General features: G+C 34.8%; 1 protein-coding gene across 1 annotated transcript in view; it reads left to right on the forward strand.

The window, feature by feature from the left end:
• Window positions 1-2,157: 2,157 nt before the first annotated feature.
• Window positions 2,158-13,958, forward strand: part of LOC130893501 (sodium channel protein 60E) — a 72,783-nt gene continuing 60,982 nt past the window's right edge. The window contains exon 1 of the mRNA XM_057799703.1: window positions 2,158-2,678. Within this exon, the coding sequence (XP_057655686.1) occupies window positions 2,295-2,678 (384 nt within the window). The 5' untranslated portion in view covers window positions 2,158-2,294. The remainder of the gene's footprint in view (window positions 2,679-13,958) is intronic.

The raw sequence follows: 13,958 nt of genomic DNA on the forward strand, positions 1-13,958 counted from the left end.
GAGCAACTTGAATTTTACATTGACGACTACTTGAATATAAAATACGTCGAGACAGAGTATTTGGAAAATTGGAAATTAATTGCGAGGTTGCCAGATTGCACCGGAAATATGAAATTATAAGAAAAATAAACCATTATTTGAAGAATCAATCGATTGAAGTAATTATCGTATATAAAAGTATTTGTGGACGCTTCTACAATTATAAATCGACTGTCTCTGGTTGATATTTGCTCCTCGGGTGTACGAAAATAGAAAAAAATAACATCACAAGAAAAGACATTTTCGTATACCTGCATTTGAATAAAATAAACGTTTCATGAATATATTCATATCGATCCATAGTCTGCGGGGTTCGGTGCGTCATTACACGTCACTAATACCACGCGACGACAAAAAGAACGACTAATTTCCTCAACTTATCATACAGTATGTCCCAATAAACTTTTTAATCGTAAACAACTAAATATTCGCACTTTGCCAGGAACATAACCGTGTATCCGCAAATAGATTGAATTATTAAACACCACTCTAGCAGCAAGCGGTTAAGTAATGGCCTAACGACATTAATTTATATAAGGTTCCGCATTAGAACGAAAATATACAAAAGGTAGTGCAAAACTCAGAAAGGTAACATTAAACGCTGTACACTCTGTATTTCACTCACTGGAATCAATAACCACAACAACTACATTTTAACCTCTAGATTAGGTTGGTATGGACAACCTCGATGTAGATTGGTTGTGGTTCACACGTTGCCATTTCCAACTAAAAATATAGTTTATTCACTGTTCCGTACCACAGTTTATGACGTCAACTTGGAGCACCTGCAGATTATATGCTCAACCGTCTCTTCTTTTTTTTTAAACCCTTTACAACAGTTGCTTCTTATTTTTGATGTTTTGTTTCGACGGTACCATATCCAGTAGTCGATCTAATGCTTTTTAGAATTGAGTGTTTTATTGACCTCATCTTGTTATTTCCTCTCCATTGATTCTTGATCAAATAGTTCTGGATATTGTGTAATTTTACAATATATCCTGAGATTTGACTGTGAATCCTGTGTCAATGGTATCTAGTTTATCTACTGTAGAGTTTCCTTCCAATTCATAACCAGGTACCCAGTAGAAGTTTACTTTAGTGTTAGGAATCCAGTGCCTGGCAACAGTTCATTTCCACTTTTGATTTAGTTGTTTTTGATGTTGGTATCACCACTTTACACCTAGTTTTAAGTCGTTGAGGAGGTGCGTTTTTAAGTTCAAGCAGTGTAGCGTTGGGTGCGTTAGCTGTCAGAAATATTCTTTTGATAATTTGCAGCTAATCCATCTAGTAGCAGCTTCCTGAATTAATTTATATAGTTTTATTTTCATCTAACCTATTAGTTTTCTTTTTTATCAATTTTCGTTAAGCAATTTTGCAATTTCAACATAGAAAGGTCTTGGCGCCTGATGACTTGTCTATTATCCTAGAAATAAGAATGACGAAAATGCTAGGTTTGGTTGAAAATCAATATCACTGGTCGATAGTAAATGACAGCATAACAAAACATCGATAGTTGAAAATATCGATAGTACAATCGATAGAATCATACCACTACCTTCATAGAGTTGTTTTGACAATTGACAGCATAAAACAAAACATCGATAGTTCAAAATATCCATAGTACAATCGATAGTTCAAAATATCGATAGTACAATCGATAGTTTTGTACCACTACCTTCATAGAGTTGTTTTGATAAATGACAGCATAATAAAACATCGACAGTTCAAAATATCGATAGTTTCGTACCACTACCTTCATAGAGTTGTTTTGACAATTGACAGCATGAAACAAAACATCGATAGTTCAAAATGTCGATAGTACAATCGTTAGTTTCGTAACACTACTTTCAAATTGACATTTGTATCAACTTACAAAAATTAAATTTTCAAAAAGTGAAAATATTAAATGTAGATGAAAATGGATGGAATTCACTTTGATTGAATTTTATTTATTGGTTAGGTCGTTAAAAAAATGTTTTAATGAGTAATTAGGTTCAAATTTGAGTTGCATTTATATAAAATGTTTCTTTTTGGCGTCAGGTGCATTATCAATCAACTTTTATCCGCATTAGGTATCCCTTTAACTCTCAGACACGCATCAAACTCCACATAGAAAACCCCGTTGGGTGTTAAAGAGAATTCCTTCCTAGAGGTCCGTTTTGCGCCTGTCCTGACGCCGTTCGGCGCCGCCGAATCCAGTCTACCGCGAGCTCTCCGCCATGTCGTTTCGTATGTCGAGCTTTCCTTTCGAATAGATGTCGGATCCTAGCCAGGAAGCCTCGGCGTCCACCGGACATGACAACCGCATCGACGATGATCTACCGCGACGACCCGTGTCGTATCCTTGCGGACCGGAGAGTAACGTCGAGCTCGATGATATTATTAAACCGCAGAAGAGGCTTTCCGACCCGTTACGGCCGCCTCCGTATAGGAGTAAGACCCAGGTGCGACCGTTCACCAAGGAATCGCTGGAGAAGCTACAGAAAAAAACTGTGCAGTTGGTGCGGGAGTACGGTTTCCAGCCAAGGAGGAAGTTGAGTGTAGAAGACGGGTCGAGATTGCCGGCAAAATTTGAACCTTTCCCCCCCAAGTTGTATGGCAGGCCATTGGAGGAGATCGACAATTTCATCTATGACGAGGTGGGTTCGTGTGCGCGCGCTTTTCTTTAAACTTTTAAGTTTTTGAATGAAATAAGCATTATTCTAATGAATTTTTGTACATTTGTGCTTTAATTACTTCTATACTCGTAATTTCATCATAAAAAGTGCTTTTTCTATTTTTATAAATAGGAAAAATCACACGATGATAAATCTGGCTAATATAGAGGGTAGTAATCTATAATGTTTGTTTGTTGTAGTTTCTCTCTTTTCTGAGAATACGATCATTTTTCAAGCTTTGTTTTGACTTGATGCTCATTATAAAGTTGACCCGGTGGATATAAACTAATAAAAAATCTATAAACATTGCTTATACTTCTAATTTATGGTTCATAGGGTTCCGTGGCTTTACAAAGGGAAAAATTGAGAAAAAAATCGGTAAGACAGATATTAATACCTTTCTCAACATAAAAACGTACCACCCTCCATTTTTCAATCATTTATTTTTAAGGTGGTGTACTTTTCAATTCACTAAAGCAAATATCAAATGGAAAGAAGTTGATTGATACTAAATTATTTTTTTTGTTGTTTTATTTGTTAGTAAATCTGTAATGTTTTGGTTAGAACACGAAAATAATTAACTTTTTGACAAGGATATCCAAAAAAAAATAATTTGTACATTTACTCCAGTTTTCGGTGTAAGTTTTTTATTTGACGAGCATGTTAATAAATAAGATAATCGTTACTATCTGTTTTCAAATTGACCCCGTAGAAATTTAATTACAGCGACCTATAAACCACGATCTTTTCGGTCATTTGTGTCCTCCAATTATCCTGTCATTTTGAGCGGGTTGTAATCAATTGATAGATGATATCATTAATGGTTACCTCCAGCGATACTTCAATTTTAGGTTTTTCTTTTTTTTTCTATTTGGAAAGGGATGAGGGATTATTGGATTGGTGCTTTTGAATGTAGGGAAAGCAACAGAGAGTATGCGATAACTGATTTTTGACATAATCAGTTCGGAAATTACATATATTTCATTTTGCGACAAGGGATGCTATTCCCGTTAGTTTATGGTATCGCACAACTGAAAGTACACACAACGAAGCTACCCCGATGTTAAATACATGTTTGAAATAAGCAATGGCTTTTTTATAATAAGACTTAATTATTTTCATAATTTTAATCCCGTCACTAGAAAAATATGAAATTAAAAAAGAAAAAATTTTTTGTTACGAAGAAATACCTGTAAGTCCGATTCTGCTTATCCAATTTTTATAAATTTTATCTTGTTCGAAAGAGCTTTTGTCTAGCAATACAAAATATATAAATTCTAAGTAATTTAATTTGTAACGTGAATGCTAGAGGGCGTTGTTTCATATTTTTACATAAGGTAACTTCTATTCACAAATATAAATCCGAGGATGGCTCCAGGTCTGACCTAGATCTATACAGCATATGTTTCAAGTTTGTAGACGTCACGTTGCTTAGTATTTGTTTGACAGCCATTAATAGTGAATTTGTAAATATGGAAAAAATTGGTCATCGTTTATCTGAAAGGCATTAGACCAACCAAAGAAAATCTGAACTGAGTTCTACTCTGGAGGAGACTGATCATTCGTTATCAGTAGTGAAATATTAGGTAGCAAAGTTTAGACGAGACCGTATGAAATAGGAAGATCAGTAACGTAGTGGTCGACCAGAAATATTGAAGAAAGTCGACAAAGCGGTACTGAATGATCGTTGACAATGGACTAAAAAGGGAGAATTAGCTCTAAGGAAAATAAAGATTGTTCCATCTGCAGGCGAGGTCATGGCTCCAGTTTATTGGGATGCGCGGGGGATAATTCCTATGGAATATCTTGAAATAAGAAAAACTATCAACGACGAATATTATGCAACGTTTGAGTAAAAAAATCAAGCCAAAACGATGTTATTTCATCAAGAAAATGTAGCAATTGAGACGTCTGTCATTGTAGTAGCCAAAATTAATGATTGCTACTTTATGCACCAAATTTAGCCCTCTCGGATTATTTTCTGTTTCCAGACTTGGTGGTCGAAAATTTCCCAACAATGGATAGGTTATATCGGCAGTAAATGGGTATTTTGAGGAGCTTGATGTTTCTTATTATAAAAATGGTAATTACGTTGAAAAATTCCAAAATTTTTGTGTTATCTTTGTTGTGCCGGGTACTTCTCGGACCATCCTCGTATGAGCATAAGAGTTTAAGTAGATCTTTCAAAAATAAACTAAATTAAAATTAAAATAGTGAAAACCCCGTGTCGATGTGTCAATATGATAACCTAACCTAACTTCAGTAATTTAAACTGTTCTTATAATAATCTTATTATTGCCGTTAGATGGCGCTATATAAATTTGAGGCTAATATCACAAACAAAGAGAAGATATCATTAATAAACCATGGAACAAAGAATATATCACGACGAATAGCTAAGGGAATGTCTTCTTAAAGAAGTGGCAATTCATTTCTCAGAATGTTTTAATAACTTTTAAATTAAATTCGTTAAAAGAGAATACAATAGCTAAAATATATGAAACAGCGCCATCTAGCATCAATGTTACTAATTAAATTGTTTAGAATCGGATAAGAAATAAGAAAACGGAGTAAATGCATGTGAGAGGGGTATTAAGAAAATTTTTTGGCAGGTTACGAATGGAATAAGATAAATTGAGAAGGAGAACGAATGTAGAGATTGATAGCCAGGCAGGGATCGGCTATATAGCAATGGCAAAAAGACGGTTTAGGCATATACCCAGAATGGAAGAAAACATGTACGAAAAAAGGGCTTTAATAAATGGAGGAGACTCAAAAAGAAGAAAAGTAGATATGTCTACGTACAAAATGGATAAATAAAGTTATGGATAGCGAACTGGAGCTGTGAAAGGAGGAAATGAATAGAGAGACTTCAAGCTATGAGCCTATAAGACCTGCTGTACTGTTTTATATATATATATATATATATATATATATATATATATATATATATATTATGGGATAAAACATCTTTAAAACAACCTAAAGTTCACTAAAAACGGCAGTAGAACTGCTACTGTATTAGTTAAATTTACAGCTGTTCCAGTTGCCCACCCTGTACGAAACCTGATTCATATATAAATAAAATCAATTTTGAAATTATTGATACAACAAAATGATCAAACTTTTTTTATTTCACTAAAAAAACGGAGTAAATTAATATTTAAACGCGTTCTTACGGAAGGAAATATCGTTCTTTACAAGTTCTATTTTACTTGCATAAAAGCATCGTGTCTGTGTGTGTGTCAGTACGTGTGAGTGTGTGTGTAGATCGAACAAAGAAGTATGACTATCGTAACGCATTGTTCCTATTTTCATTCGTCTCGTTCCTATTGAAAACCTTTTGAGAATAGAAAACGCGCACTTAAATGGAACTGAGCTTTGCACTGCATCGATCTTTGGTTTGTTTGTCTTAGCTCCGTTCAAGAATTTCAATACCACGTGTTTCAATAGATATTTTGACGGAAAAGCTCTTTTAACTGCTCGATTATTAAATGGGCGAATCTAAAAACACAAACTAATGATGAATTTTCGTAGATTTGGGGAAAAACTTAATTTCCACATGCATCGTTTATCAAAATTCGAAAAACTGTTAAGGCAACGTATGAGAATGGTCCCAGAAGTACCCGGCCCAACAAACACAAAACTTGTGCAAATTTTTCAACGTTTTAACCCCATAAACTTTCCCTCAGCGATGTTCAATACATTCGATACCATTTTTATAATAAGAATCCTAAAGATCCTCAAAATAACCATCAAATGCCAATATCACCTCTTCATTGTTGGAAAATCTTTGACCACTCTAGGAACAAAAAATATTCCGAGGTGACTAAATCTGGAAAATAAGGTACATAAAGTAGCAATTTAAACTTTAATTTATTAATTTTGGTTATTGCAATAACAGATGTGGAAGATGTTGATGAAATAACACTTTCTTCTTAGTCCAATGTGGCCGATTTTGCTTGATTCCTTCGCTCTAACATTGCATCATACTCGTAGTTGATAGTTTTTTCCTTTTTCAAGATATTCAATGGAAATTATAACGCGCGCATCCCAATAAACTGAAGCCATCACCTTGTCTTCAGATCTAACAGTCTTTGCCTTCTTTTGAACTGATTCTCACTTATCAGCCCATTGTCAACGATCATCCAGTACCGCTTTGTGGAATGTCTTCAACATTTCTGGAGTCGTCACCTCATTTGGTCAACCATCGCGTTGCTGATCTTTGTATTTCGTACGGTCTCGTCTAAGCTTTACTACTCAATATTTCACTGTCGATATAGAAGGAACTGTTCATTGTTTTGATTGTTTGATCCTTTTAGCTTTATTTCTGTGAAATTCTGCCAAACACTTTGCACGACCCTGTTTTTGTTCCATTGAGAGCAAACGCAGCTCATGTCCAAATTTTTAGTTAATATGCGATGTACGGCACTTTTTGAAATGTCTACTATCTCTGCTAGCTCGTGCACTTTCACAAGACAATGATCCAATAACGCTTTGTGGATTTTCTTCAACATATCTAGTAATCCTCACCTTATATGGTCGACCACTGCGATGCTGATCTCGTTAAAACTTTGCTACCCATTATTTTACTGTTAATAACAAAGAAGCAGTCTCACCTAGAGTAAAATCTAGTCTTCAACTTTTATAATAGTACAAATTCACTGTAGAAAGAATGTCAGAAGATAGATGGGCGAAGTTGGCTAAAACTCAGAGACCGAACACACGCAGACCTGTAGACAGACCACCAAAGAGGTGGCACGAGTTTAGATTCTCAGGAAGATTCAGAAAGAGGGCAAAACGTACAGGATTGAACAGGACCTGGTCTTACTGAAAGACGAAGAAGAAGAAGACAAATTCACTGAAAACGTTCAACAAACAAATACTAAACCACGTGGCGTCTTCCATCTTGCTGTATAGCTTATATACTTTCTAATACAGTGGTATTTTTCAAGCAACTACCGCCATCTCTAGGTCACGCCAGGTACTTCTGGCATCATCCTCGTATTATTTTATCCATTCGATAAATATGTGATTGACAATGGTGTTATATGCTTTTGTATGGAATTTCCTTTATTTCTATGAAATTTGAGAAAAATTACATCCAACACCATGGAAAATAGCGCAACCTCTAGGTTTCTGTATTGAGGTTCTTCTATATCTATTTGGAAAAATAGACCAAATAGATATAGAAAATCTCTATATATTTTCGAACGTTTCTCAGGTAATTTTATGAGAAAAATCTAGGTTTGGCAACAAAATGGATACAAACGATTTTTCCCGAAATGGGATAAAAATCCCTTTGTAGACGAACATGTCATAAAATACTGAAATAGAATTTTCCCAGGTCGGTCGAGGTAAAAACCAACGGGGCCATATTGATTACTTAGAGCAAGTTTAGGCCTATATATGTAAATTTTCCACTCGAGTTTTCCGTGCTTTTAGGCAATTCATCAAAACATCCACCCTCTGAACCGTCCTTTTTCTTTCCAACGAAATATTTTTCTCTTAATAAGTTCTATCAAGATTTTTTCAAATCACACTGTGTTACTGACAACTCAATTTAACTTGAACATCCTCACAACCGATAATGATGATACTGTATCAAAATTTTCAATATCTCTAAGTTTGGGAAAAACTGCTGTACGGAAGATCATAATTTTTTTCAAATGTGAATAAATAATAAATCTGGTAACACTACAATTCGAATCTAATAAATAGACAACAAAGTACAGATTTGTTGTGAGACCTAACAACGTTTTGATTTTTCCTGTATACATCTCACCTCCAAAAACATCTGTCTGTTATTTCAGCTCAATTTTCCAATTATTTTGTCGTGAGGGGATTTTTAATCTTGCGTATATTTTTTCTTAAAAATTAAACAAGTTTGAAGCCTCGTATTTTCTATTATGTCAGACTTATAAACGAGGATGGTCCCAGAAGTAACTGGTCTGACCTACAGATGACGGTAGTTTTTATCAAAAATTAAACCAGTATGCAACATGCATGGAATTGAAAATTATTAGAATAGCAGTCGTTTACAGAGGAACTTTATGTGGCAAAAGATGATATCGATTTGATTTCAATTGGCAAGTGATTGTGCACATTTTTGCATTATACAGTATGAGCCCTCAACTAATGCTGAACGTTGAGTCTGTTCCCAGACTTGGATAAATGTCGCTGGTCAAAGATTTTCCGACAATGAAGAGGGAAAAGTGTATGGAGATTAAAAGAGATCAAGTTTTCCAAAATTTTAGTGTTTTCTCTGTTGAGCCAGGTAGTTCTGGGACCATCCGGATATATATTACCGTCATAAACACTTCTCTATCATTTCAGCTCAATGCCTTAATTATTTTGGCGTGTGTGAACTCTTAAATACGTTTGTATGAAAAGAGCCTGCAAATTTAAATATTGGATAAATTGGAATTACCCCGTACATTTAATTCACATAAAACACAATTTCATTGTACGTTGATGAATTCGACTCAATTTTCATAACAATATGAAAGAAATATTTTCTCCATATATTTTTTTTTTTCGAGTGGTTCATCATTGCAGATAGAAAAGTGGTTCGCTTCATGAAAGCTGGAAAAAATTTCGCGATTCACTCGCTATCTCGTTTCAGATCTTTGGAGAAGAGACTGTCGAGGGCTCTTTTTCCGAGTTTTAATTATTTTGTACAAATGGGGGCAGTTCTATGGAAGAAGGCCAAACAAAGCATTCTCCTTATTAAAATAGCCTAGCACCTAGCACCTTGTGTAAGTAGATTGCAAACGATAATTGTCCTTATAAAAGAAACTCCTTCGAATTTACTTGCCATTGTTATTATTATTTGAATTACATCATAGTTTCAAACGAATATCAGTCCAGAAAATAGATTGCCACGTTGCCGAATAGACTTTTATTTCTTCGCATCTGAGACATATTGAACCTCTACACAAAATTATACTATAACTACAGAAAAGTTGTAGTATTGTCAGACTTTTTGTCACTCACCATAATCTGATGATTTTTATAAATATAGGTGTAGTGTTGATATAAACAGTGTGTTCAGTTATTGAAACGCACCTTAAACAGTGTAGTCGTGGTGTAAACAGTGTGTTCAGTTATCGAAACGTATCTCAAACAGTGTAGTCGTGGTGTAAACAGTGTGCTCAGTTATCGAAACGCATCTCAAACAGTGTAGTCGTGGTGTAAACAGTGTGTTCAGTTATCGAAACGCATCTCAAACAGTGTAGTCGTGGTGTAAACAGTGTGTTCAGTTATCGAAACGTATCTCAAACAGTGTAGTCGTGGTGTAAACATTGTGTTCAATTATCGAAACGCACCTCTAACAGTGTAATCGTAAGTGTTAGTATAAACAGTGTGTTCAGTTATCGAAACGCATCTCAAACAGTGTAGTCGTAATATAAACAGTGTGTTCAGTTATCTAAACGCACCTTAAACAGTGTAGTCGTGGTGTAAACAGTGTGTTCAGTTATCTAATCGCACCTTAAACAGTGTAGTCGTGGTGTAAACAGTGTGTTCAGTTATCGAAACGCATCTCAAACAGTGTTCTAGAAGTTCCAGCTTAGTTCATAGATTTAAAACACTTTGTAGATAAAACCTACTTGCGGAAAATTGATGATTTTCTGTGCAGAAACAGTCAATTTTTTTCTCAAATATTCGATGATTTACAAAAATTGTGAATATTCAAAAAATTGTGCCGAATGCAACGTTGCCGAATGCATATTTGAAATCTAGGGATTTTATTACAATGTTGCGAAAAGAGTAGATCTAGGGGAATTTGCTTATTCATTATACAGTTTGACATATGAACATTACGTTATAACCTAACCTAACCAAATTTGGGAAAATTTTATTATTGGAAAAACGATTTTTTCGCTATAAAAAATGTGCGACGTTCCTGAAGTAGGAAATTTAATGATTTATAGATAAATAGAGCGATTTTAGTATTACCAATTGTATTTTTTCACATAAACATGTAGAAAATTCTGATGTTGCCAAAGGTAATAGAGATATTTGATGTTTTGCCATGGAAGAAGCTATAGTACTATCAAATATATCTTTTTTTGTTTTGAAGCATTTCTTTTAAATCTGTATATGTGAATAGAACGGATGTGGAGTTTCCTAGGCCTTATTGACACGGTTTAAGCAAAATAGTCGATCCATAACTATAGATGAAACCTGGAACCATCATTACACTTCTGAACAAAAAAAGTAATGATGATCGTTTTTTTTTTGGAATTTTGTTTTGTACTAAAGTGTTTGTCGATCAGAACAACGTAACTTTTCAAACTTTAAGGATAAAATTCACCAAATTTGGACTGTGAACAGTTTACCTTCTGTTTCCGAAGTCGATAACTTCTTCTTCCAAATACTCTTCGCTCAGCTTCGAGGAATGCTTGGAATCGGTCCGATCATGCGCTGGCTAGAGCGGAGTTTATTTTTTGTAGCCTTATTTTTTCAAAATTTCTCTACTTTTCCTCAGATCTCCACTTGTCCTTACTCCAAAACATCTACAAACCATCACCAAGCCTTTGCCGTGTTTTATAGTCAGGATGACATATGTACCTCCGCACAAACACTCATCACTCCATAAAACTTTATCAAGCGTTCTGTTTTTATATCCTTTAGCCCACTGCTAAGGATCTACCCTTCCAAAAAGGCTAGATCTCTAGATTCATTGATCTGAGCTGCTATTTTTGGACCAGTGAGTCATCGATCACGTTTACTTTTGCCTAGACTATGAAGACTTGCGATTAATGAACGACTTTCAAACCATAGTTCCTTGGTTTGACCCATTTTAAAAATTACAACAAACAATTCGTATACGAACCTCACAAAAAGATGTCTTGGACCAAAAAGTATGAATCTCAGGAACTAAACTACAAGCACTCAACGACAAAATATAAATGTGACTAAATAAATAACGAGCATTGTTGTTTTTGACCTTCGTTTAATAATATGAAAGAGAAAATAACGTGGGCAAAAATTTTTACTCTGTTTTCAAATCATGCACTCCACTCATAGATCTATAGACTATAGAACATTATTAATGTTGATGTCAATAATAAATTTTGAGCTTCACAACTTCCAAACTGAGCTGAAAATCATCTGGGCATATTATTCAAATCGTGATCTCGTAGAAACCAAACACCTTATACAACTTTTGTGGTGGTTTTATTGAAATAAATTTAATGGAGAATAGGTAACGATAATATAAACCCAGCGTGTGGAAAAGTAGGTCAAGGGGTGATATGCAACAACTTATAATGTCACAGTTCGACTTTGCTCCATTAATCGCACTATATTTTCATAAAAGCATATTTTAGTTGAAGGTTAAACAATTGGTTGCTCGGAAACGTTAGAAAATATCACTACGTGTGTTTGTATGTGAATCTGCAATACTTAAACACCACAAATCTATTTTAATCTTAAAACATAAACTTCCAATATATTCTTTGTTCTTGATTCAATCATAGAATCTCTTTTAAACCCCAATAATTAATCAAAATAATCACTAGAATTCAATATATAACACTAACTAACTTGGTTCCGATTTAGAATCAAAGAATGAACAAACTTACTTTGGATTTTATTGAGCTCAATTTTTCATTTTGATGATTCTTTATTGACCAGGTGTCTTAGTAGGTACATGGGCTGGACTCTTCATTGAAGCACCTTCTGATAGACCGATCAGTGAACATGCCACATATAAATGATTCAGGCCATAAACTCTCAAAAATTGGCCTTGCGATTTGTTAATTGTCATGGCGACTACAAACGGTAGATCAAAATCGTTCCTCCTATTAGAATTTTGCTTTGAGTGTCTTCTCCACATCTTTTGGGGTTATATCTACTTGCCAATATCTTAACTTCGGGTCTAAGATAGAAAACAATTTGCTGTCAGCTAAAGTGTCAAGTTTATCTTCAATTCGGGGTAGAGGATAGTTGTCTTTCTTCTTGACGATAGTCCACACAGAATATAGTAGTAGATGGTTCTAATACTTTCTCCTCTTCCGTTTCTCGAATTATTCTTTCAGCTTTCTCTCTCTTTACTCTTGGTAGTCTGCGAGCTGATTGTCTAATTGGCTTGGCACCACCAGTATCATTGCGTAAATCACATTATCAATTTACTCATCACCAAGTGTTGGATACTTCAAGTTGGACTATGTTTCGAAGCTTGATTAATTTTGTTTTACCTTGATATCGGATTTAATCCTCGTTCTTCGACGATGTCTACCCCAAATTAGGTCATTTAGAAACAACCATTGTATTTTTGAGTGTTTGCTAGAAAGTATCTTTGTTCGGCTGTTTCGCCACAATGCAATCAATGTACCACTAACGCAGTAATCAGTGCTACAATCTCAAATCAGTACAAATTATCTAGTTGTTGATTTCTGAGATTTGCTCGACAATTTTTCACCGTGCGTGGGCTGTCTCGCTTTCTTCTTGCTCAATCTCTTATTCTTCTTCATTCCTTCATTCCAATGTTTCGAATGTTAGTTGCATTACGGATTTGTCGGAAAGATTTCATTTGATCGCAAAACTTGTAATAGGTGCTACACGTAGGTCTTCTAAGCCCATAGCTCGGAAGTGATCGCCTTCGATTCTTTCCTATTTTTTGCTTTCGTTTTCCAGAATTCTTCTCACTCTCTTGGGTATTCCATTACCTCACCGTAACATATTTTCTTTGGTCTTCCTGTTTCACCTTGTTCTATGTCCATAATTCCTTCCATAAATGAATTCCGTATTTCTTTATTTGCTATTCTCATCATCCATCATTCTCCCTTCTTTTCACCCTCTAGTTTCCCTCTGAGTATGCTCCTTTCCCATGTATCTATCTCTTCTGGTGATCCTTGCTTCTATATTTCATCCCCCGTCATCCTTGATAACCACCCCAAGATATACATAACTATAGTTCTTAGCTCATTGAATTTTCTTCGTTGAGTTGTATTGAAAAATTTCGTGACTTGTAGATTCAGTTTCTATGCTGTTTCTATAGAGACTCTACAAATTTCTTTCCTCTTTCTATGGTTTCATCCCTTATTTTGCAGACTGTATCTAGTAGCGCTTTACCTCTGCATCAATATTTTTTCCCTTTCTTGTGTATTGCTCTGAAATTGTATCTTGCTCCAATGTATCCCCAAAAAACTGAAATACAAAGTACAAAAATGAGATTTCTAAGGAAAATTGATGATAAATGAACATGAAATAAAATAAGGGATAACACTATAAGAGAAAATTTGAATTTAAAAC

Source organism: Diorhabda carinulata, chromosome 1 (assembly GCF_026250575.1).
Source record: "Diorhabda carinulata isolate Delta chromosome 1, icDioCari1.1, whole genome shotgun sequence".
NCBI classification, from domain to species: domain Eukaryota; kingdom Metazoa; phylum Arthropoda; class Insecta; order Coleoptera; family Chrysomelidae; genus Diorhabda; species Diorhabda carinulata.